This window comes from Camelus ferus, chromosome 25 (genome assembly GCF_009834535.1).
Source record: "Camelus ferus isolate YT-003-E chromosome 25, BCGSAC_Cfer_1.0, whole genome shotgun sequence".
NCBI lineage: Eukaryota > Metazoa > Chordata > Mammalia > Artiodactyla > Camelidae > Camelus > Camelus ferus.
The window spans coordinates 27564999-27590006 of NC_045720.1; the positions used below are offsets into that span (position 1 = coordinate 27564999).

At 38.3% G+C, this 25008-nt stretch overlaps 1 protein-coding gene across 28 annotated transcripts in view; it reads right to left on the reverse strand.

The window, feature by feature from the left end:
• Positions 1-22004: 22004 nt before the first annotated feature.
• Positions 22005-25008, reverse strand: part of RIMS2 (regulating synaptic membrane exocytosis 2) — a 489839-nt gene continuing 486835 nt past the window's right edge. For 16 of the 28 annotated variants that reach the window (XM_032468058.1, XM_032468065.1, XM_032468062.1 and 13 more), the window contains one exon: positions 24567-24785. In XM_032468058.1, the coding sequence (XP_032323949.1) occupies positions 24567-24785 (219 nt within the window). Of the gene's footprint in view, positions 24786-25008 lie in introns of all 28 variants that reach the window. The other 12 variants (XM_032468081.1, XM_032468080.1, XM_032468083.1 and 9 more) reach the window with 1 other exon arrangement.

The following is a 25008-nucleotide window of genomic DNA, read 5'->3' on the forward strand; positions in this document are numbered from 1 at the left end:
TCTGTCTCTGTTTTGTAAGTAAGTTCATTTGTGTTTTTTTTTTTTTGATTCCATATATAAATGGTATCATACAGTATTTAAAAATTTTTTTTGAGGTACTAGGGATAGAACCCAGGACCTCGTGCATGCAAAGTTCCCACTCTACCACAGAGCTATTACCCTCCCCACCACTGGGGGTGCTAGACACGGTCTGCTACTAGGGAGCTCAGCAGAACTACCTTCAAATCCAGCAGCTGGTTCCCCAGCTTGGCCCTGAATGTCCAGACAAAATTATTTGTTTCCTTAGGAGAGCTTGTACCTTTGAGGAGACAGATTAGCAAAGGGTAAATCGTTTTCAAGACATTCTAATCAGTTGTTTTCTCATAATAGTTGGCATTTGTGAGCTTATTTTATACCCTCATAGTGCTCTGTGTTCTACATACGTTATCTTATTTAATACTTATGACAACTCGATGAATTTCTATTTTGCAGCTGTGGGTAGTGAGACTCAGAGAATATACATCATATTGTCGAGGCTGAACACTAAGTGGCAGAACCAGAAACCAGTGAGTAGAGTATAATTCTAAAACAAACAAACAAACAAAAACCCAAACTTGTTTGTTACGTAGAAGTTAGTCATTTACACTCTTGGGAGTAAGTCACCATTTCATTTTATAGTTATGATAGTGAAGAAAGAAGGTGTAATGGGGGAGAACAAATCTGACTCCAGATTGGATCTGTTTCTTGTATTTTTAACTTTTGTATTCCATTGCTTTTTCTCCAAGTTAATCACTAAAGGGGTGTTGCCTATAAGCGTAAATCATACATAATGGCCCATCTCTGGAAACCCAGCCTCCCAGGTAATGAGTGTTAAGTTAAAATATCTTTGTTTAGCTCACGGGAAACATCCTGACCAGGCTCACCTGTGAATGACTTCAGGCAAGAAGAAATTAACACGTCCCCTCCCCTCCGGAGGCTGACCGGAAGCAGGAAGTGTTTGACTTTACTCCCTCCCCTTTTAGTATAAAAGAAGCCTGAATTCCAACTCAGGCAAGATGGTTCCCTGGGATACTAGTCCACCGGCGCCTTGGTGAGCTGGCTTTCCAAATAAAGTTGCTGTTTCTTGCCCCAACAACTTGTTTGTTGGTCTGCCTTGTGGCAAGTAGAACACGTTTAGTACTCGTTAACAAATTTTGGTAAAGCCAGTTAGGAGCTTTGTTTCTCGGGGACACCTGGCCCCAACTGGGGAATTTTCAGGTAAGGCCCTAGCAGCTACCGGGACCACGTGTCCTGATGATCTGCCCTTCAAAATTCCCTGAAGAGGCACCTGCTGCTCCAGCGCTTGGCAGTTGGAGCGAGGAAGTCAACGTCAGGGACCTGATGAGCTCAGTACAGTAGGTAAGTCACTCTGGTGTGTACAGCCAGAAACGTTATTTCCTCTCCGTTTGGGGCTTTTTCATCCAGAATAAGCCAATTTGTTTTGTATTTGAGTGGCATACCCTGTTGGAAAGAGGAATTAGTTTCTGGACTTTTACCTGATTTATGAACCGGTTCCTTTCCTCGGATGCTGGCATTTGTATGCGCCGTTTGTGTTTTGTATTTCTGTCTTTAAAAAGTAGAGAATGTTTCCGCTATTCCTTAACAGAGTCCTCTGAAGCACACGTTGGATGAGTAGTCTGTTACAGCTAGGAGCCCAGGACTGACAGGAAGATGGTATTTTACGGCGACATTGTGTGGCCGCAGCACCTATTAGGGGCTCCATAGGGGTTTAGGCAGGGCTTTCCTGGGACCCCGTGAACCACGTACTCCCACGTTTGCTGTGTTAATTACGTCGTTGGTGGTCTCCTGGGTGGTTGTTAAACGTAAAACTCCAAGACCAAACTTGAGGGTTTATTTAGGGTTTTCTGTTTTCCCTTTGGGTTTTTTCTTTCATTTGTTTTGGTACTGTTTCTCCATTTACAGCCAAATGACATGCTTAAAATGTTACTGATTCACATGGAGGAAAGGAACGGAAACAAACAAACAGAAACCTGTCTGTTCTTATCCAAGAGGGGAACATTCCCAGGGCGAAGGGAAAGAGTCCACTTGGTTCCTTAAATCACCGAAAGCCTCATCACGGAATTCAGCACGGTTGGTTGATGCCAAGGCAAAAGGCATCCTTTTAGTGGTTAGAGATGATCAATTGCTATTTATGGTTTTACGGTGGCTTTCAAATGGCTCTGTAGCTATTCTGTGAAGAAACAGGGAAGAATGATGAAATCCTTTATGTGCAAGTGTTTGTGCTGTTATATCAGAGAAAATAAAAGGAAAGGAACGAGAGTGAGGATATGTTGCTTCAAGCCTAACTCCACCTGAGCTAGCTGTCCCAGCCACTCTGGCCATGAGGCCAATATATCCATCCCTTCCACCACCTCCTGCTCCCATCCAGCCCCAGTTCCTGACACTGGGGCTCAGAATTTCCCCTCCTTATAGGGATCAGTTAGAAAATCCTGTGTTAGTTCCTGGGGCACGAGGACCTGGTCTGATAATGCCATCTAAGACATGACAGGGCACCTAATTTGGCCCAGGAGCCACTCCTGGGGCAGGGCAATTTCCATCACTGTTGATGCGTGTAGGCTAAATGCGAACAACCAGCCAGCTGTGTTTCTCAGACTTGTTTAACTGGATCACAATCCTTATAGAGAGGATCCTCTACACCTGAAGCCCACTTGGCAGCACCCACAGCTGAACCAAATCGAGACCCCATGGAAGGAGGAATGCCCTTATTAGAACAGTACTTATTTGTGCATCTTGGCAGGGCTTTGAAAGGGGAACCAAAGCGAAAGAGTTCGAATAAAATTTAAGAAATTCAGCAAATACTTCAATTAAAGAAAAAATCCCTCTGAATTTTGGAAAGGATTTATCAGGCCTATAGATGTTATACTAACGCAGATTCTGAGGTCCCTGAAACTATTAGAATGGTAAGTTAGACCTTTTTTGGTGGGGGGCAGTGCCTCACATATCAGGAGAAAGTTGCAAAAATTAGATGGTGCCTTTGGATTGAATCCTTATCAGTTGGTAGGCGGTTGGTTTTAAAGTGTTTAACGACAGCGAATCATGAAAGAAGATACAAAATGAAACAGGACTTCTCCGGCAGCAGCGTTGGATTCCCAGAAGGCGATTGCTGAAGGGAGGTAAGCCACCAATGGGGAAGGAACAATGCGCCTACCGTAAGCAGGAAGGGCATTGGAAAGCAGGTTACCCTGGGCTAAAACATAAGAAGGAAAATAATAAAAGAAAGATGGGAGCCTCTCGTGTGGTAGAGAGAGAGGAACACTCTGAATGAAGATCCCCAGAGGCTCCCGTGGACTTGAGGTGCCCAATTCCAATTTCCCCACAGCAGCACCTGATAAAATTGACAGTAGGGAATGAGCTGATTAACTTTCTGATAGACTTCACCCTGAAACCAAGTTTCTTAGATATGTCAGAGTCTCCAGTCCTGCTTTTGGGCTAAGATCTCCTTTGTAAATTAAATGCTCAAGTAACTTTTTCACCAGAACAGCTTGATGTCAGAGTCCCACCAGAACAACTTGACATCAGAGTCCCACCAGAACATGCTTTAAGTGTCCAGACGACGCTCATGGAAACTCCAGAAAAGGAGACGAGCTCTTCCCCCTTCAAGGTCTATGAAAAGGTAAGGCTAGGAGTGTGGGCTGATGGCACCCCATGGAAGGCCAAATATGCACTGGCAGGACGGATCCCATTAAAAAGGAATGCTGGGACACCTAATCTAAAACAGCATCCTGAGGCAAGAAGCCCAAGAGGGAATTCAGCCAACTCAAACTGTGAAAACAGGACTGATTAAACCCAGCAGTTCTCCATACAACACCCCTCTTCTCCAAAAAAGCCAGCCACACTCAGTGTATTGCTTTGTCTAAGCCCTGAGGGATACTGAGGCAGGCGAAGACTTGCACCCCATAGTGCCTAATCTATACACTCTGCTCACAACTATTTGGGAGAATACGGCAGGTTCTCAGTTGTGGATTTGAAAGATGCTTTTTTTTTTTTTTTGTATTCCTATTGCAGAAGAATCACAGCAGCTATTTGCTTTTGAATGGCAGGACCCAGAAACACAGTAGTCCAGTGTTGTTGGACAGTTCTCCCTCAAGGATTTAAGCGTTCTCCTACCTGGTCGGGGAAATGCTGGCTAGAGACTTTACAAACTTAATATTGGATGAAGGACTTTTACTCCAATACATAGGTGATTTGCTCATAGCAAGCCCTACATAGGGTAAATGTCTACGAAATACCATCAGAACCCTGAACCATGTGGCCAATTGTCTCCCAGAAAAGGGCCCAGATATGTAAGCAGCAGATCAGGTGTGTGGGCTTTGCCCTCTCCCAAGGACAGTGGGATCTTTTGCCTGACAGAAAATGGGCAGCTGCAGACTTGAACACCTAAGACCTTCAGACACCTGAAGGGGTTTCTGGGAATGGCAGGGTTCTATTGGATTTGGATCCTGAACTGTGAGCTCATAGTCAAGCACCTCCATAAAGTTTTCTTTTTTTCTCCATTTTCTTTTAAATTGAAATGTTGTGTCCATTTCTGGTATACAGCATGTTTCAGTCATACTTGTACATACATATATTCCTTTTCCATATTCTTTTTCATTATAAGTTACTACAAGATACTGAATATAGTTCCCTGTGCTATGGGGTTTTTAAGACGTGATCTGTTTACAATAGCCAAGACATGGAAGCAACCTAAATGTCCATCAGCAGATGACTGGATAAAGATGTGGTATATTTATACAATGGATACTACTCAGCCATGAAAAAGAACAAAATAATGCCATGTGCAGTAACATGGATGGACCTGGAGGTTGTCAAAGTGAAGTCAGAAAAATACCATATGATATCACTTATATGTGGCGTCTAAAAAAAAGACACAAATGAACTTATTTATAAAACAGAGGCTCATAGACATAGAAAACAAACTTATGGTTACCAATAGGGGAAGAAGATAGGGAGAAATAAACTGGGAGTTGGGGCTATGCAGATACACACTACTATATATAAAGTAAACAACAAGGCCCTACTGTATAGCACAAGGAACTATGTTCAATACCGTGTAATGTCCTACAAAGAAAAAGTATGAAAAGGAATATATATGTACAACTGAATCATTATGCTGTACACCAGAAATTAACAAAACATTGTAAATCAACTATACTTCAATAAAAATAAAGGAACATGATCTTGAGCCTCTTACTTGGACTAAAAAGTGCCAAACAGCTTTTGAAACAATAAAAACAGAGTCTCAGCCTCAGCTTTGGGATTAACACATTAAAGAAACCTTTCAAATTATATGTCCATGAAAGACAAAGCATACGCCTTGGTATTAATTCAAGCTCTAGGGCTAAAAGCAACCCAGAGATTGCTGTCTGACCTGCCCAGATGGGGACTCAGCATAAGGGAGTATGCCCTACTGAGGACTGGCAATCAATGACTTTACTCAATGCCGCAGACATGGACACTTTTTCAGGATGGGTGGACGAACATCCCACCTGGACAAAAAGCCTCTGAAGTGGTTAAAACCCTCCTTTAAGGAAATTATCCCCTGTTCTGGTTTAAGGTGTTGAAACTGCATTCACCCTGGAGGCCACAATTAACTGGAAAAACTGAGAAAGTGAATCATACTTGAAGAGTATTGCTAAAATTTGTCAACAAGAGACTAATTTAAAGTGGGATAAGACCTGGTCAGTCGCCCTGCTACAGATCAGAGAGGGATAGGGCTCAAAGCCCTTGTACCCTGCCTTAGAAAGACAGAAACAAACTTAAATTAAGCCCCTTTGAAGTATTACATGGTAGGCCATTCCAGGTGTTTGCCCAGGAAGGGAAAATCTATAACCACTCTAAAAGGCATAGCAGTTGCCAATTATGTTAAAACTTTGAGCAGTATACTGAAAAATTCAGAGGCTATAAGGATGATTCCCCGGCAGGAGTAGTAATGGCCAAAAAGGCATGCACAAATCTAGGGAAAACGAATCATTCTAGTATTCCAACAAGAAAAAAGGGAAAGGCAAACAAAACAAATTATGTAACACATTAATTAAAAACAGTCTAATTCCAAAGAGGCTCCACTGATGAGCTCCTATGAGAAAAGGAGGCGGGGGCCCATAAGTGAGGGCAGCTTGGCATGTACCTATGGGAAGAGTGGCAGGAGGCTGAAGGTTAGAATACAGTGAGGCTAGAAAAATACCAAAGGTAATAAAAATGGCTCTTATAGGTCTTTTGGGGTCAAAGAGTTGTCAAAGGAAGAGGCAGACCCACTGCTCAGGGGTCATGGTAAAAGAAATGTTAAAACACTTTCTGATTATCTGCTGTTTCTCTTATCTGTAGCTGAGAGAAGAGTCTTCAACTGGAAATGGCAGAACAACAAAACCTAGGGAATACGTGCCCATGATAAGGAAAAGACTGGCCATTGGTAAGTACCCATTTTACGCCAAGCCCATATTCATGTTCTAGTCAAATCTCAGTAATGACTCAGAGAAGTAGGTGTTGTTATAACCAGCAACTCCTTTCTCCCTCACATCTCACCCCTCAAACCTCTGTGCTTTGTTAGCACTTAGATTGCAGTAGGAGGGAAAAAATCAAGGTGGCAAATCGGTATTTCAGCAAGTCATTTGAGAAAGGCCCTATGGATTCTCTGAGGATCAAGTGGGAAAATGTATGGTGGATGATCATAAGGTGAAATGGTTTTATAGTTGATTAAACAACCCAGATTGTCAGAGGACCCTGGTTTACATCTGAACATGCCACTTATCAGACGGGGGACTTTGCTCACATTATTTAAAATCTCTGAACTATACTTTTCTTATCTGCAAAATAAAAATAATACTATTTACTTCATAAGGACTAACAGATTATGTATGTTTAAGTCATTTTACAAACTATAATGTATTACATAACAATAACTATTGATGTCAACCAATATTACCAGTAGAGTGTTACAATGCTTTAATCTTGACCCTATTTCAGTTAACATTTTATCAAAGACATGGATGAAGGAGAGGAAACACCTTTATCAGATTTGCAGGTGACAGAGCTGACAGTGAAAGCTGATAACTTTGAGTCTTAATAATTTAGAGTTTATGATAGAGTTAGGGTAGTCATGATGACTTTGGCAGGCTGGAATATTTGACGAAACCAAAAAGAAGAAAAAATAGCATGAATGAACTTGTATATGTGCTTGGCTGAAAATAAAATTGCACAAGAACAAGATGAGGAAACTGTTCACATGAAGGAGGGTCTGGGAGGTTGGGTCACCCTCCAGCCCAGTCTGGAAGAGCTGTGTCAGGTGGCTGCAGAAAAAAGCAGCAGAATTACAGGTTGTGTTTATGCATGTAGAAGCCATAGTATAGTACACCTCTTGGGCCACTACCCATTTGGGGTCCTGTGTTTAATTCTGGCGACAACACATAAAGGACAAGCAAGTTGATCAGGTTCCTAGTAAATGACAAATGGTTGAAGGGATTAGAAGTAACTGGGAGACAGAAGAAGAGATAGTGGTAGTAATAATTACAATCACCATCACCACAGCAATGGTTAAGGTTTATTGAGTACTTACATGTCTAGAATTAATATCTGTTATCTCATTTAATCCTCTCAAAAGCCTTGTGAGGTGGGCGCCATTGTTATCCCCGCTTCTCTGTTCTATAGGTGATAAAGCAGACTTAGAATAGGTGGCTCGCTTAAGGTTCTGTAGCTAGTAAATGAGGAACATGAATTTGAGTGTTCTTATCTAGAACAGCTACTTGTAGCCAGCTTGCTATGCTGCTTTCCAAGAGTTGGGGAAAGTACGAGAGCCAACTTAAAATAGCTGAAGGACTATTGTGTGGGAAGATTAGCCCTTTTAACGATTTCTAGAAAGTAGAGCTAAGCCCAGGAAGTGTTCTATTCTAGACGGGAGATTTAGGCTAGGTGTTACAAAGGAGAGTCTGTTAGAGACTGGAATGGGCTGCATTGCTGAGTTTCTCTCTAGCTACTCACTAAGCAGAAGTTGGGCGGCCATCTCATAGGATTTCTCTTAATGCTATGAGACTGTCCTTGGTAACCTCAAAGACTCCTTAAAGGTTCTGAGATTCTGTTATCCTTGTCCTTGACCAAGTGTGTTAATTAGGACTTGTGATTCAAGGCAGGAACCCACCTAGCTACAGCTAAAATCTATGGGTTCTCTTGGAAGAGCAAAGATGCGGCTGATCCTCAGTCGTAACAGAACCAGGAACATAAAACCTGCAGGACTCTCTCTTCAATTCTTGGCCCCACTGGGCTTTGTTGACTTTCTTCTCTTTCATCTCAATCCATTCTCTCTCATCTCAATCCAGTTTCCATCATATATCAGAAAATAGAGCTGCTGACAGCTACTGGCCTTCTTTTCTAATAGTTTCTGTCACTGGAGATGAACTGCTTTTTTGGTATCAAGGAAAACAAAACAAAAAATAACAACTCTTCACAGGCAAGGGTACAGACTGACCCATTTTGGGAGTTTGCACCCTTTATACCACCACCAGTTGGGGCCAGAAGAACGGGATTAGTTAGAAAATAGCAGGTCTCTTGGGAACACTATGGATGGATCAGAAAAGAAAGCATACTAAAGAAAATGGTCCCCTACCCCAAAGCAAAATGATGGGAAGCTGATACTCAAAACACATTGTAACTGACTATACTTCAATTAAAAATAAAATAAAATAAAATAAAATAAAATAAAATAAAATAAAATAAAATAAAATAGAATGATACATAAACTTTAAAAAACTAGGATATTAAAAAAAGGTATTAAGAACATCACGTGTTTAAAATCTTTTTGACTCAACCATATGCAAACTATGATCATAACTTTTAGGACTCAGGAATCTTTCATATTGATAACAGCAATGTTTCTGAGAACATTTGAAAGGGATATTCACTGTTAAGGCTGAGTATTTGGCACCTGTAATGTGCTTAGTGCTGAGCTAGGTGCTTTGCTGGCTACAGAAGAACCATAAGCCATGGTTCCTATATGTTCAATGACCTAACAATTAAATGGGATTAAGGACTGAGTAGCATTCTGAGAACCATTTTAAGTATAACTAGAGGACTAACCCTCATTGATGATCTCATTTACAAATAGTTCTCACATCAAGTCCAAGTTAAAACTATCTTCATGAAACACAGTGGTTCAGAAATACCCCAGGCTGCAGATATCTGTATCCACTTGTTAACTCATTTGTTCACTCACAGGCACTTGTTATGGACCCACCATCGTTTTAGACATAATATGTAGAATAATAAAAGTGGTGGTCACAGTTCCCTTCCCTCAGTTTCTTAACTGCTGTTCTCTCTGCCTGGAACATTCTTCACTTCACTTCCATCTCCCATTGCCATTAACTCCTTGTATTCAGCTCCTGTCCATTATTTTATAGATACATTAGCTTTCTTCCACTCTCTCAACTAGGGTGAAACACTGCTGTATATTCCCATAGCATCCTGGGGGCTCCCCCTTTGGAAAGTTACTGTACTTGTAACTTTTTACCCAATGTGCATCTTTTTTTTTAAATTAAATTGTAGTCAATTTACAATGTTGTATTAGTCTCTGGTGTAAAGCATATTGATTCAGTTATACACACATACACTTTTCTGTGTAGAAAAGGAGCCCAACTACACTGTTGGTGGGAATGTAATTTGGTGCAGCCGCTATGAAGGACAGTATAGAGATTCCTTAAGAAACTAAAAATAGAATTACTGTATGATCCAGCAGTCCCACTCTAAACCACACTGCAGCTTTTCTAGTATTGTCTGAAGTCTGGGAGGGTTATGCCTCCAGCTTTGTTCTTTTTCTTTAGCATTGCTTTGGCAATTCTGGGTCTTCTGTGGTTTCATATAAATTTTAGGATTACTTGTTCTACTACTGTGATGAATGTTCTGGGTAATTTGATAGGAAATATATTAAATCTGTAGATTGCTTTGGGTCATATTGCCATTTTAACAATATTAATTCTTCTAATCCAAGAGCATGGCCTTTCAATTTAGACATCTTTAATTTCCTTAATGTTTTTTAGTTCTCTGTGTATAAGTCTTTCACCTCCTTCATCAGGTTTGTTCCTAAGTATTTTATTTTTTGATGTGATTTTAAAGGGGATTTTTTTTTACTTTCCTTTTCTGATACTTAATTTTTAGTGTAAAGAAATGCAATAGATTTCTGTATGTTAATCTTGTATCCTGCTACTTGCTGAATTTGCTTATCAGCTCTAGTGTTTGTGTGGTCTTTAGGGTTTTCTATATATAGTATCATGTCATCTGCATATAGTGACACTTTTACCTCTTTTCTTCCAATTTGAATCCCTTTTATTTTTCTTGTCTGTTTGCTGTGGCTGGGGCTTTCAATACTAGGTTGAATGGAAGTGGTGACAGTGGGCATCCTTGTCTTGTTCCAGATTTTAGGAGGAAGGCTTTCAACTTTTCACAGTTAAGTATTATGTTGGCTGTGGGTTTGTTATAAGTATCTTTTATTATGTTGAGATATGTTCCCTCTATACCCACTTTGGTAAGATTTTTTTAATCATAAATAGATGTTGAATTTTATCAAATGTTGCTTCTGCATCAATTGAGATGATCATATGGTTTTTGTCCTTTCTTTTTTAATGTGATGTATCATATTGATTGATTTGTATATGTTGAACCATCCTTGTGTCCCTGGGATAAATCCAACTTGATTGTAGCACATGATCTTTTTACGTGTTAATATTTTAGCAACAGTTTGCTAAAACTTTGTTAAGAATTTATCAGTTTGCTAATAATTTCATGAAAAAATTTGCATCTATATTTATCAAGGACGCTGGCTTATTTATTTATGTATTTTTTTTATTGGTAGTAACTTTGGTTTTGGTATCAGGGTGATTGTGGCTTCACAGAATGAGTTTGGGTGTGTTCCCTCTTTCCTCCAATCTTTTGGAAGAGTTTGAGAAGGATTGGTATAAGTTCTTCTTTGTATGTTTGGTAGAATTCCCTAGTGAAGCCATCAGGTCTTGGACTTTTTTTTGCAGGGAGGTTTTTGTTTGTTTGTTTTTTAATAGATTCAATTTCATTTCCAGTGATTGGTTTGTTTAATTGTCTATTTCTTCTTGATTCAATTTTGGTGTACTATGTTTCTAGGAACTTGTCCATTTTTTCTAGGTTTTCCAGTTTGTTGGCATATAATTGTTCATAATTTCCACTTAAGGTTTTTATTTGTATTTCTGTGCTTTTGGTTGAAATTTCTCCTCTTTCATTTCTTATCTTGTTTGTCCTCTCTCTTTTCTTGGTGAGCCTGGCCAGAGGTGTGTTGATTTTATTTACTCTTCCAAAAACCAGTTCTAGATCTTACTGATTTTTTTTTTTCTATTCTTTTTTTTTTTTAAACTCTATTTTATTTCCTCCCTGATCTTATTTCTTTCCTTCTGCCAACTTTAGGTTTTGTTTGTTCTTCTTTTGCTAATTGTTCTAGGTGGTAGGTTAGATTATTTATTTGAGATTGTTCTTGTTTTTTGAGGAAGGCCTGTGTTACTTTGAACTTTCCTTTTAGGACTGCTTTTGCTATACCCCATAGGTTTTGTGTGGTTGTGTTTTCATTGTCATTTGTCTCAAAGTATTTTGTAATTTTTGTTTTGATTCCATCATTGACCCGTTAGTTTTTTTAGTAGCATGTTGTTTAGTCTCCATGTAGTTGTTTTTTCCTTATTTCTTTCTGTGGTTGATTTCTAGTTTCATGTCATTGTGGTCAGAAAAGATGTTTGAAATAATTTGAGACTCGTTTTGTGTCCAATTATGTGGTCTACTCTAGAGAATGTTCAGTGTGCACTTGAAAGGAATATATATTGGTGGTTTTTTTTTTGGATGCTATGTCTTGAAAATGTCAATTAAGTCTAACTGTTCTGTTATGTCATTTAGGATCTCTGTTGCTTTATTGATTTTTCTCTCTGGAAGATCTGTCCAACGATGTTAGTGGGGCGTTAAAGACTACTATCACTGTATTCCATCATTTCCTCCCTTTATGTCTGTTAGTATTTGTTTTATGTATTTAGGTGCTCCTATATTGGATCCATATTGTTAGTGAGTGCAATATCCTCTTCTTATGTTGATCCTTTTATCATTATATAGTGCCCTTCTTTGTCTTTCTTTATGGCCTTTGTTTTAAAGTCTGTTTTGTCTGATATAAGTATTGCTACCTCTGCTTTCTTGTCATTTCCACTTGCATGAAATACATTTTTTCAATCCCCTCACTTTTAATTTATGTGTGTCCTTTGCCTTAAGGTGCGTCTCTTGTAGGCAGCATACGGTAGACTCTTGTTTTATTATTCAGCCTGCCGCTCTGTGTCTTTTGATTGGAGCATTTAGTCTGTTGACATTTAAAGTAATTAATGATAGGTATTTATTGCCATTTTTAAAAACTTCTTTTTATTGAAGTATAGTTGACTTACAATGTTGTATTACTTTCATGGTGTATAGCCTATTGATTCAGTTGTGTGTGTATTATATATATGTATTCTTTTTAATATTCTTTTTCATTACAGATTACTACAAACCATTGAATATTGTTCCTTGTACTATATAGTAGGACTTTGTTGTTTATTCTGCACATAGTAGTTTGTATCTGCCAGTCCCAGACTCCCAGTTTATTCCTTTGTCTCCCTTTTCCCCTCTGGTAACCATAAGTTTGTTTTCTATGTCTGTGAGTCTGTTTTATAAATAAATTCATTTGTCTTTAATTTTTAGATTCCATATATAAGTGTTACTATATGATATTTGTCTTTGTCTGACACCACTTAGTATGATAATCTCTAGGTCCATCCATTTTGCTGCAGATGACATTATTTCATTTTTAATAGCTGTGTAGTATTCCATTGTGTAAATATACCACATCTTCTTTATGCAGTCATCTGTCCATGGACCTTTAGTTTACTTCTATATCTTAGCTATTGTAAATAGTGCTGCATGAACATCGGGGTGCATGTATCTTTTCGAATTAGAGTTTTCTTTGGATATATGCCCAGGAGTGGTATGCTGGATCACATGTTAATTTTAGTTTTTTAAGGAACCTCTATTACTGTTCTGCATATTGGCTACACCAGTTTACATTCCCACTAAGTGCAGAGGATTCCCTTTTCTCCACACACTCTCCAGCACTTATTATTTGTGGACTTTTTGATGATAGTTACTCTGGCCAGTGTGAGATGATAACCTCATTGTAGTTTTGACTTGCATTCCTTGAATAATTAGTGATATTGACTATCTTTTCATGAGCTTGTTGGCCATCTGTATGTCTTCTTTATAGAGAAATGTATATTTAGGTCTTATGCCTGTTTTTTGATTGGGTTGTTTGTTTTTTTGTAAAGCTGCATGAGCTGTTTATATATTCTGGGTTTTTGGGGGGTTTTTGATATTGAGCTCTGTGAGCTGCTGGTATATTTTGGAAATTAATCTCTTGTTGGTTACATCATTTGCAAATACTTTCTCCCATTTTGTAAATTGTCTTTTCATTTTGTTTATGGTTTTCTTTGCTGTGCAAAAGATTTTCAGTTTAATCAGGTCCCATTTGCTTATTTTGGCTTTTATTTCCATTACTGTAGGAGATGGATCAAAAAATATTATTGTGATTGCTGTGATTTATGTCAAAGAGTGCTTGGCCTATGTTTTCCTCTGGGAGTTTTATGGTATCAGATCTTACATTTAGGTCTTTAATCCATTTTGAGTTTATTTTTGTATATGGTGCTAGAGAATTTTTAAATTTTATTCTTTTACATGTAACTGTCCAATTCTTCCAGCGCCACTTATTGAAGACTGTCTCTTCTTCATCATATATTCTTGTCTCCTTTGTCATAGAGTAATTGACCATAAGTACGTGGCTTGTTTTTGGACTTTCCTGTCTTAGTGATCTGTATGTCTGATTTTGTACCAGTACCATACTGTTTAAATTACTATAGCTTTGTAGTATAGTTTGAAGTCAAGGATAGTGACTCCTCTGCTCCATTCTTCTTTCTCAAGACCGTTTTGGCTATTTGGGGTCTTTTATGTTTGCATACAAATTCAAAAAAGTTTTGTTCCAGCTCTGTGAAAAATGCCATTAGTAATTTGATAGGGTTTGCACTGAATCTGTAGATTGCCTTGGGTGTATGGCTATTTTAATAATAGTGATTCTTCCAATTCAAGAACATGGTGTATTTTTCCATCTGTTTATATCGTCTTCAATTTCTTTCAACAGTGTCTTACAGTTTTTGGAGTACAGGTCCTTTGCCTCCTGAGGTAGGTTTATTCCTAGGTATTTTATTCTTTTTGATGCAGTGGTAAATGGGATTGTTTCTTTAATTTCACTTTGTAATATTTTGCTGTTAGTGTACGGAAATGCAACAGATTTCTGTATATTAATTTCGTGTCCTGCAACTTTACCAAGTTCATTAAGACCTCTAGTAGTTTTCTGGTAGCATCTTTAGGATTTTCTATGTATAGTATCATGTCATCTGGAAACAGTGACATTTTACTTCTTTTCCCATTTGGATTCCTTTTATTTTTTTCTTCTCTGATTGCTGTGATGGGGACTCCCAAAACTGTGTTGAATAAAAGTGGTGAGAGTGGACATCCTTGTCCTGATCTTAGAGGAAATGTTTCCAGCTTTTCACCATTGAGTATGTTAGCTATAGGTTTGTCTTATATGTCTTATGTTATGTTGAGGTATGGTCCCTCTATGCCCACATTCTGGAGAGTTTTTATCATGAATATGTGTTGAATTTTATCAAAAGCTTTTTCTGTATCTATTGAGATGATCATATGGTTTTTATTCTTCAGTTGTTAATGTGGTGTATCACATTGATTGATTTGCACATATTGAAAAATCCTTGCATCCCTAAGATAAATCCCACTTGATTATGTTGTGTGATCTTTTAATGTATTGTTGGAGCCAATTTGCTAATAATTAGTTCAGGATTTTTACATCTATATTCATCAGTGATACTGAGTGTAGTTGTCTTTGTGTGTGTGTGTGTGTGTGTGTGTGTGATATCTTTTTCTGGTTTTGGTATCAGGGTGATGGTGGCCACATAGAATGAGTTTGGAAGTATTCCTTCTTCTGCAGTTTTTTGGAATAGTTTCAGATAAATGTTAACTCTTCTCATCTGGTCCTGGACTTTTGGTTTTAGGGAATTTTTAAAGTACTGGTTTTATTTCAGAACTGATCATTGGGTCTGTTGATATTTTCTATTTCTTCTGGTTTAGTCTTGGGAGATTGTATCTAAGAATCTGTCCATTTCTTCTAGGTTGTCCATTTTATAGGCAGATAGTTCCTCATGATAGTGTCTTATGGTCCTTTGTATTTCTGTGGTATCAGTTGTAATTTCTCCTTTTTTTGTTTCTGATTTTATTGATTTGGGCCCTCTCCCCCTTTTTTTTTGATGTGTCTGGCTAAAGGTTTATCAGTTTTGTTTATCCTTTCAAAGAACCAGCTTTACTTTCATTGATCTTTTCTATTTTTTTTTTTTTTAGTGTCTATTTCATGTATTTCTGTTCTCATTTTATGATTTCTTTGCTTCTGCTAACATTGGGTTTTGTTTGTTCTTCTCTCTCTAGTTGCTTTAGGTGTAAATTTAGGTTGTCTTAAGATTTTTGTTTCCTGAGATAAGCTTGTATCACTATAAAATTCCTCTTAGGACTGCTTTTGCTGCGTCCCATAGGTTTTGGATCATCGTGTTTTCATTTTGATTTGTCTTTAGGCATTTTTTTTTATTTCCTCAGTGATCTATTGGTTGTTTAGTAGCATATTGCTTATCCTCCACGTTTGCAGTGCAGTTTTTTTCTTGTAGTTGGTTTCTAATCTCATAGGATTGTGGTTGGAAAAGATGCTTGACCTAATTTCAATTTTCTTAAGTTTAACCAAGCCTGGCTTTGTGGCCCAGCATGTGCTCTAGAGAATGTTCCATGTGCACTTGAGAAGAATGTGTATTCTGCTTTCAGATGGAATGATCTGTAAATATCAAGTAAGCCCATCTAGTCTAATGCATCATTTAAGACCTGTATTTCCTTATCGATTTTCTGTCCAGGTGATCTGTTAATTGATGTAGATGGGGTGTTAAGTTCCTCTACTATTAATGTATTAATGTCAATTTCTCCTTTTACGCCTGTTAACATTTGCCTTATATATTGAGGTGCTCCTATTTGGGTGCATAAATATTAACAATTGTTACATCTTCTTGAATTGATCCCTTGATCATTATGTACTGTCCTTCTTTGTCTCTTGTAATAGTCTTCATTTTAAAGTCTATTTTGTCTGATATTAAGTATTGCTACTCTAACTTTTCTTTCGGTTTCCATTTGCATGGAATACGTTTTTCCATCCCTTCATTTTCTGTCTGTATGTGTCTATATCTGAAGTGGTTCTCTTGTAAACAGTATATATACAGATCTTGTTTTTGTATCCATTCAGCCAGTCTGTCTTTTGGTTGGAGCATTTAAAGTATTTACATTTAAGGTAATTATTGATTCAGATGTTCTTGTTGCTATTTTGTTAATTGTTTTGGATTTGTTTTTGTAGGTCTTTTTTTTCACTTCATTTGTTCTCTTGTGATTTGATGACTATCTTTAGCATTATGTTTGGATTCCTTTGTGTGTGTGTGTGTGTATGTATACCTATTAGAGATTTTTGGTTTTCAGTTACCATGAGGTTTTGATATAGAAATACACACACACACACACACACACACACACACACACACGATTGTTTTAAGATGCTGATCTCTTAATTTCAAATGCATCTGTACTCTCCTCCCCTCACAATTACTGGTTTTGATATCCTATTTTACATTTAATTGTTTTATGTATCCTTTAATTGCTCATTGTGGATAAAGTTGATTTTAGTACTTTTGTCTTTTAACTTCCTTATTAGTGTGTGGATGATTTCCTGATCTTAACTGTATGTTTGCTTTTACCGGTGAACTTTTCCATTTTATAATTTTTTTTTTTGTTTCTAGTTTTGCCCTTTTCTTTTCCACCTAGAGAAGTTCCTTTAGCATTTGTTGTAAAGCTGGTTTTGTGGTGCTTTTAGCTTTTGCTTGTCTGTAAAGCTTTTGATTTTTATGTCAAATCTGAATGAGAGCCTTGCTGGGTAGAATATTCTTGGTTGTGGATTTTTCCATTTCATTGATTTAAATGTATTGTGCCACTCCCTTCTGGCCTGTAGAGTTTCTGTTGAAAAATCAGCTTATAACCTTATGGGAGCTCCCTTGTACGTTATTTGTTGATTTTCTTTTTTTGCTTTTATTATTTTCTCATTATCTTTAATCTTTGTCAATTTGATTACTGTGTGCCTTGGTGTACTCCTCTTTGGGTTAATCCTGTATAGGACTTTCTGCACTTTCTGGACTTGGGTGACTATTTTCTTTCCCATGTTAGGGAAGTTTTCAGCAATTATCTCTTCAAATATTTTCCCAGGTCCTTTCTCTCTCTTCTCCTTCTGGGACCCCTAGTATGCAAATGTTAGTACACTTGATATTGCTCCCAGAGATCTCTTAAACTGTTCTCATTTCTTTTCATTCTTTTTTCTCTTCTGCAACAGTGATCTCCATTACTCTATCTTCAAGCTCACTGATCAGTTCTTCTGCCTCATTTACTCTACTGTTGATTCTTCTAGTGTATTTTTCATTTCAGTTATTGTAGTCTTCAACACTGTTTGGTTGTTCTTTATATATTTTTTTAACTCTTTCTTAAAAACTGACTTCTCAGTTTGTGCATCCATTTTTCTCTCAAGTTCTAGGATTATCTTCATGATCATTACTCTGAACTCTTTCTTGTGCAGATTGCCTGTCTCCACATCACTTAGTTCTTTTGTTGTATCTTGTTCTTTCATCTGGAATATACTCCTCTGGCACCTCATTTTGTCTAAATTTCTATTTGTATTTTTATTATGTGGTGGGTTATTTATGTTTCTTGCCCTTGGAGAGGTGCCTCTGTAGGGGACATCCTACGTGTCCCAGCAGTACACTCCCCTTTTGCCCCCCCAAGGGCCATGAGCTGGCTGGCCCCAGGGTAGTGATCTGGCCTGCATTTGCAGAGTTGGTTCTGTAGGTGGTTAGGTCATAGTTTTCTTGCTTCTGGTGTCTGTCCCCTGGTGGGTGGGGCTGGCCTAGAGGTTGGTGCAGGCTTCCTGGTGGGAGGGGCCAGTGTCCACTCACTGGTGGGTGGAGCTGGGTCCTGGCCCTTTGGTGGGCAGGGCTGTCTATGGGTGTGCCTAGAGGCAGCTGTGGGCTCAGGAGGTCTTAGGTAGCCTGTCTGCTGGTGGTGCTGGGCTGTGTTCCCACCAAATTAGCTGTTTGGCATGAGGCAGCCCAGCACTGGAGCCTATATACTATTGGATGGGTCCAGGTCTTGGTGCTACTGACCCAAGCGAGATGTCAGCCTCCAGGAGAGTTTATGCAGATGAATACTCCTGGTATATCTTCCACAAGCTTTTATGTCCCCACAATGAGCCTCAGCTGTCCCCCACCTCCCCAGGAGACCCTTGAAGACCAGCGGGCAGGCCTGGCACCGGCTTCTATGAAATCACTGCTTCAGCCACTGGTCCCCATGCACATAAGGTTTTGCATGTTCTTTTAAAAATGAAATCTGTTTTCCCTAATCCTGTGGAACTCCTGCAGTCAAGCCCCACTGGCCTTCAAAGCCAAGTACTCTCAGGGCTCCTCCTCCCGATGCTGAATCCCTGGGCTGGGGCACCTGATGTGGGGGGTTGGAACTTTCACTCCCATGGGAGAACTTCTGCAATATAATTATTCTCCAGCTTGTGGGTTGCCCACCCGTAGGGTATGGGATCTGATTGTATTGCAAGTGTGCCCCTCCTACCGTCCCACTGTGGTTCCCTCTATGTCTCCTGTTGTAGGTTTTTTTTGGTAGGTTCCAGTCTTTTTATCTGATGATTGTTCAGCAGTCAGCTGTGATTTGTTGTGTCCTTGAGATGAAGTGAACTTAAGGTCCTTCGGCTCTGCCATCTTGACGAGATTTCCCTATTTATTGACATTTTAAACCTTGTTTTCAAGTTGATTTTTTATTTCTTCTGTGCTTATTTCTTTTTCCTTTTGTAATTTGATGATTTCCCTTTGTATTATGCTTATTTTCATTTTTGTGACTCTGTTTTTGATTTGTGGTTACCCTGTTTTTCAAGTGTTAATGCCTTACTGTATGTACTTACTTTATACTGGTAATCATATAGGCTCAAACACGTTTCAAAAAAAAAAAGAAAGGAAAACATCTATATTTTCTTAGCCCCTCCTCCACGTTATGATTTTGATGTTGTCTTACACATCTTCATGTTTACTTCATGTTTATTCTTTTGCTGTTTTGTAGTTATCACATTTCCAATTGTGATTTTCTTTTTTCTATAGATTCTTGCTTTTCTTTTTTAGAAAAGACCTTTCAGTATTTCTTTTAGGATAGTTTTTAGTATTGCTGTATTCTTTTAGTTTTTGCCTGTCTGAGAAATTCTTTTCTCTTCTCCTATTCTAAATGATCTTGCTGAGTAGAGTAGCCCATGGAACAGGTTTTTCTCTTTCAGGACTTTGAATATATCTTGTCACTCCCTTCTGGCCTGCAGTGTTTCAGTAGAAAAATTAGCTGATAGCCTTGTTGAGGTTCCCTTGTATCTAACTCTGTTTTTCTCTTACTACCTTTAAAATCATCTCCTTATCTTTAATCTTGCATCTTTTTAGTAGGATGAAAGTTCCATGAGGATAGGGCCATACTTGTTCTGTTCACTACAATACCTTAAAGTGTCTTAAAATAGCAAGGACTAAGTATTAATTTGGCAGATATTTATGAAACATCTGTGTCCAGCATTGTTCTTGGCATTGAGGATACAAAAAAGGGAAAGGAAAAGACAAATATGGTTCCTTCCTTCAAGAAGCATATGTTAGTTAGTGTTGATTTAACGTTGGGAGAATGTCTGACTCAGACTCATTGTTTCCCAGATGAAGAAATTGCCAGAGAAACCAAGTGACTTGAGTCAAGTCATATGAAGAATTTGAGTGGCACAGATTGTTGTTTTTGGTTTTTTATTCCCTCTTACACACTGCTTCTCAATACACATTTCACAAACCAAAGGTTGGTGTGTGTACTTCATTCAGTCCATGAAGGCTAGAGGATGTTGAGGCATTATGAGCTGAGTGAGAGGAGACAAGCATGCAGACAATATGATTTTATGTTAAAGGTTAGTCAGTACAGGCAGACAGCTTTGGTGATTTCTTGGCCATTCTCCTAAAGCTTCTATGATTGTGACCATCGTGTCCTTTATTGTTGCTTGTGGACCCTTGGCTTACAAAATTACGGGGGAAGTGAAGGTGCTGGTATTGACAGCAGCCATGTTGTTAGGGTTTAGTCAGGAACTGCTACCTGAGAGCTCAGTCCTGAGCCCGGAGTTGCAGGAAGGGACTAATGGATCACTTTTGAGGAAGTAGAAAGGCTTTTCAGGAGAGGACATTTAAAAATGGCAAAGGGCATTTGAGAATAGGAATGTGTGAACAGGAAATAGCTCACCAGAGCAGGGTGTGTATGCTAAATAGTGAAGGATGATGTGGGATAGTATGGGGGACTGGGCTGGAACTGAGTCCTTGGAAAGGCAAGAAATGGCCGTTTCAAGAAGTGGAGGGAACTAGGTCTGGATCTCAGCTGGATTTCTAATTAATCAAACTAGCTCTTTTTTTTTTTTTAAATTTAAGTATAGATTTAAAATGTATTAGTTTTTGGTATACAGCATAGTGATTCAGTTATATATATATATATATATATATATATATATATTTTTTTTTTTTTTCATTATAGGTTATTACAAGTTACTGAATATAGTTCCCTGTGCTATACAGTAGGACCTTGTTTATCTATTATGTATATGGTAGTTTGCTAATCCCAGACAGGCAGTTTATCCCCTCCCATCTCCCCTTTCCCCCTTTGGTAACCATAAATTATTCTATGCCTGTCTCCATTTTGTAAATAAGATCATTTGTATCATTTTTCTTAGATTTCACATACAAGTGTTACCATATGATGTCTTTCTCTGTCTGACTTCACTTAGTATGATAATCTCTAGGTCCATCCATGTTGATGCAAATGGCATTACGTCATTCTTTTTTATGGTTGAATAGTATTCCATGGAATATATATACCATATATCTTTTTCCAGTCATCTGTTCATGGACATTTAGGTTGCTTCCTTGTCTTGGCTGTTGTAAATAGTGCTTCTGTGAACATTGGGGTACATGTATCTATCTGAGTTGGTTTTCTCCAGACATATGCCCAAGAGTGGGATTGCTGCATCATATGATAAGTCTGTTTTTAGTTTTTTCAGGATAAAGTAGCTCTTAAATTTAGAGCTGGGGAAGACTTCCATTGGAATCCTGCTGAGGTTCTTTTTTGCAATTTGAGGAAATGCCCTAGAAGATGGAGAAACCCTCTCCTCTAGTCATGCTTACATGATAGAAGCCAGTCTCTGGACAGGTTGTTACAAAACAGATTATGTCAGTTGCTGTATGTCAGGTTACCACACGTCTCCCCAGGTGAAAATGCACCCACATCCCCCAAAAAGTTGAAATGACACGTCAGTGGAGACACACAGCATAGAGCCAACTGTCACCCTCACCATCTCCACCCAGGGAATGGCAAAGCCTGTGTGTGATTCTGACTCTGCTGTCAGCAGAGGCCACACTGACTCAAATCTCACTCATTTCACACACACAGTCTGGGAGCTTCTGAGTCACTGCATCAGAAAGCACTTCAATCTAGAATAACCACCTTTTAAAAAAGCAACTTTTAATGATGTGAGTTGAAGTCCTGTGGCACTTCTCTGCTGAGGGCCAACTGCTGAGACCAGTGGTCTGCTTCTGTTACGGAGATGGGGAAAGAGATTATCTCTGACTTTAAATGGGGTGTGAGTTCAGGGGACGAGCTGCGGGCTGAGGCACGCGTGGGGAGGCGAAGTCAGAGAAGACTAGGCATACGACGTCTGTAAAGAAAATGTTTTATTTAAAGTGTTTAAATCCCATCACCAGAATGAATTTGAGTTTTACATTAGTTATGTTCATTACAGGACTAATCTGCCCTTTTTTTTTTTTTTCCAACTGGAATTCCCTTTGCTTTTAAAACATACTATGTACAGGGCAGCAACGGTCACTGGAATAGTGCTATTTACATGACTAAACCACAAGTCGAGGTGCAGACATGTGAAAATTAAAAAAAAAACACCAATTTTAAAATAAATACTGCATAATGACAAGTATGTACAAATATTCCACACAGTCCAGTCCTTCTTATTAAAATTAGAAATAATTTATATAGGAATACGCACAAAAGATTATGTGACTGCATCTTAGTATCAGGAAAATGGTAAACGTTTATTCTAAGGGAAAGTATAGACACTAGAGGTCTATTAAATCAATTGTTGCTGGTACACAAGTGTCTAAATCATTTCAATAAAGTTTTATTCATTCTTTCAACGTTACCTGGGTCCATCGCAGGTCTCAGAATGTCAAGACACAGTCTCGGTGTATTTCGTATTGCACCACATAAGGACAAGGCATTTTTAGTGATACTCATTTTAACTTTTGCACCATATCAAGCATGATAGTTTTTAATGGTCAGCACTGAATTTAAACAGGGAAAGAAAAGCAATTTTTGTGCATGGCCTCAACTTGAACAAATGGTATGTATCTGGATTTCAAAAGTTGTTGTAAGAAATTAAAATGAACCTATAAGAATGTGTTTTCAAAGTCTACAGAAAGAAAGTATGGGTGGTTTACTACATTAACCAGTGACTTTTCCTCTAAGTCAGGGAACTTTGGAGAAATTTGACCTTGCAGCACCACCCAATGGTAATAACTGTCTGTAAAACCAAAGGCAGGGGTTTGACTTTAGGGGGTTTGTGTGTAGACTTTTGGTGATGGCATAAGAGAACTGTTAATAGACTGACTTTCATAGAGTCTTAAAATTATTTGTTGCAAATTTATGTTTACTATATTTCTTTAGAAATATATTTCGTGAAAAACTGAATTTTACTACAGAAAAATGAATTAATAAACAGCCCCTATGTTTCAGGGTTCCAAATTTTTAAGTGTTTTTATTCACATAGTAAATGGAAATTGGCTAAAGAAATTGCTTGAATTAAAAAACAAAACCTAAGACCTTCTAGAAATAATACTTTAACCCCTGTATGAATAATGCTGGTGTGAAAAACAAATTAGACATTACAACGGCCACATGATTTTAGGATTTTTCTGTAAACTGAACTTTGAAGGTGAAAATAAAACTACCATGCACTGTACAATAAATTGCAAAAGTTCAAATATCTTCTTTATCAAATACATGCTGACTTACTTTTAATGTACTCCCAAGTCATGTTGCAAAATCCTTTCAACATGCTTGAAATAAAGCTTTTTTTGTCCCCTTGAGAAATTCAGCAGCATCTACAGCTCTGAATCAAATATAGGGTGTAAGAGTATCAGATCAAAAACTTGTAATTTTTTAGCATAATGTTCACTCTGGTAGGGAGAAAGAAAATAAAAGATTAAAAGAGGAAGAAAGATGTGAACAATTTGCACATTTTGAACTTCGTAAGATCTGTGTATTTAACATGGAAATAAATTGAATATATTATGCTTATTTGTCACATAAAGAGAATTTTAAGCATCTTCTAGAAAGTATTTTTTTCTGTAATGTCTGCCAAAACATAGACTATGATTAAAGAATAAACATGGTGTGTCTTTGTATCACCCTGTTGCATTCGCTCCCTTTTTTAAAACCATGCACTAGTGAAATTTATCTTTAAAAATAATATAAATTGTTGAAAATGGCTGATTTTTACTTTTTTGCAAGTTGCAGCTCCAAGAAAATAATTTAAGGATTCAGCTAATCTGTGTCCATGCAAAAAAAGTTTAATTTCATTTAGTACAGTATAGCCACAGAATTGTTTTTTTCAGAGTCCAACACATCTTTGCATGAGGGAGTGACATGCCTGCTGGAGCTCCGAAGTCTGCCACCGTCTACGTCGTCACGTTGGACTGGCTGCTCCTGTCCCCCGTCCAGAGGAGGGCTGATGTTTTATCCTGGACCACATCTTTGGTCTCTTGCTTTTCACCTGATGCTTCTGAGGACTTCACTCCTTGACTTGTAAGATGGCTTAATGGCTGGATAGCTCCATTTCTGTGGCATCACAGGGCTTTGGGGTCAGAGAAATGAAAAAGGAACGATAAAAATATAAAGGTGCCATTGAAAAGGGCTTTTGCTGCATGAAACTGACTGATTCTTTGAGATTAATCCATGGCTTCAGATTGGACAAAACTCGAGTGTGCCTGAACTCCAAGCCTGATAGTTCGTCACGGCTCTGCTCTTTCACCTGAGGGCATTCTTTAGGGCACAATGTGTGCGACTTCCTCTGAGAACACAGGATCGCTTTGTATCCCTAGAAACAGGCTCAGAAGACACAACATTAAGCATGCAGTGTTACCAGGGTTTGCGACCTGTGATTTTTTTTTTTTGTAACGCTGGTTGCTATGACAACAGTCTTACAGGTGCTATGAACGAGAGTAAGAAGGTCCAGTTGAACTTTCCAGAGAGGATTGGGAGGCTCTTCTTGTCAGAGGGGCCAAGGTTGGATCTACTAGGGAGGAAGGAGGAAAAAGTTTGAACCACCCAATCACCATATTGGATAGCTCCAGTTCATCTAAAAGTATCTGGGCCACTCCCATGAAGGATTTGTGATCCATGCGGCCATAATCTCCCCAGACAATGATCTGTTGGCAAAATAAGGAGAGTAAGGTCAGTATAACCAGATACATAAAAGCTTGTAAACTAAAATACATTCAGTTATACAATAGATGCAGTAAATAAATAGTTGTATTTAATTACTGGGATGGTGCTCCAGTGGGGGAGGGTATAGTACATATAGCTTGGTAGTAGAGTGCGTGCTTAACATGCACAAGGTCCTGGGTTCAATCCCCAGTACCTCCATTAAAA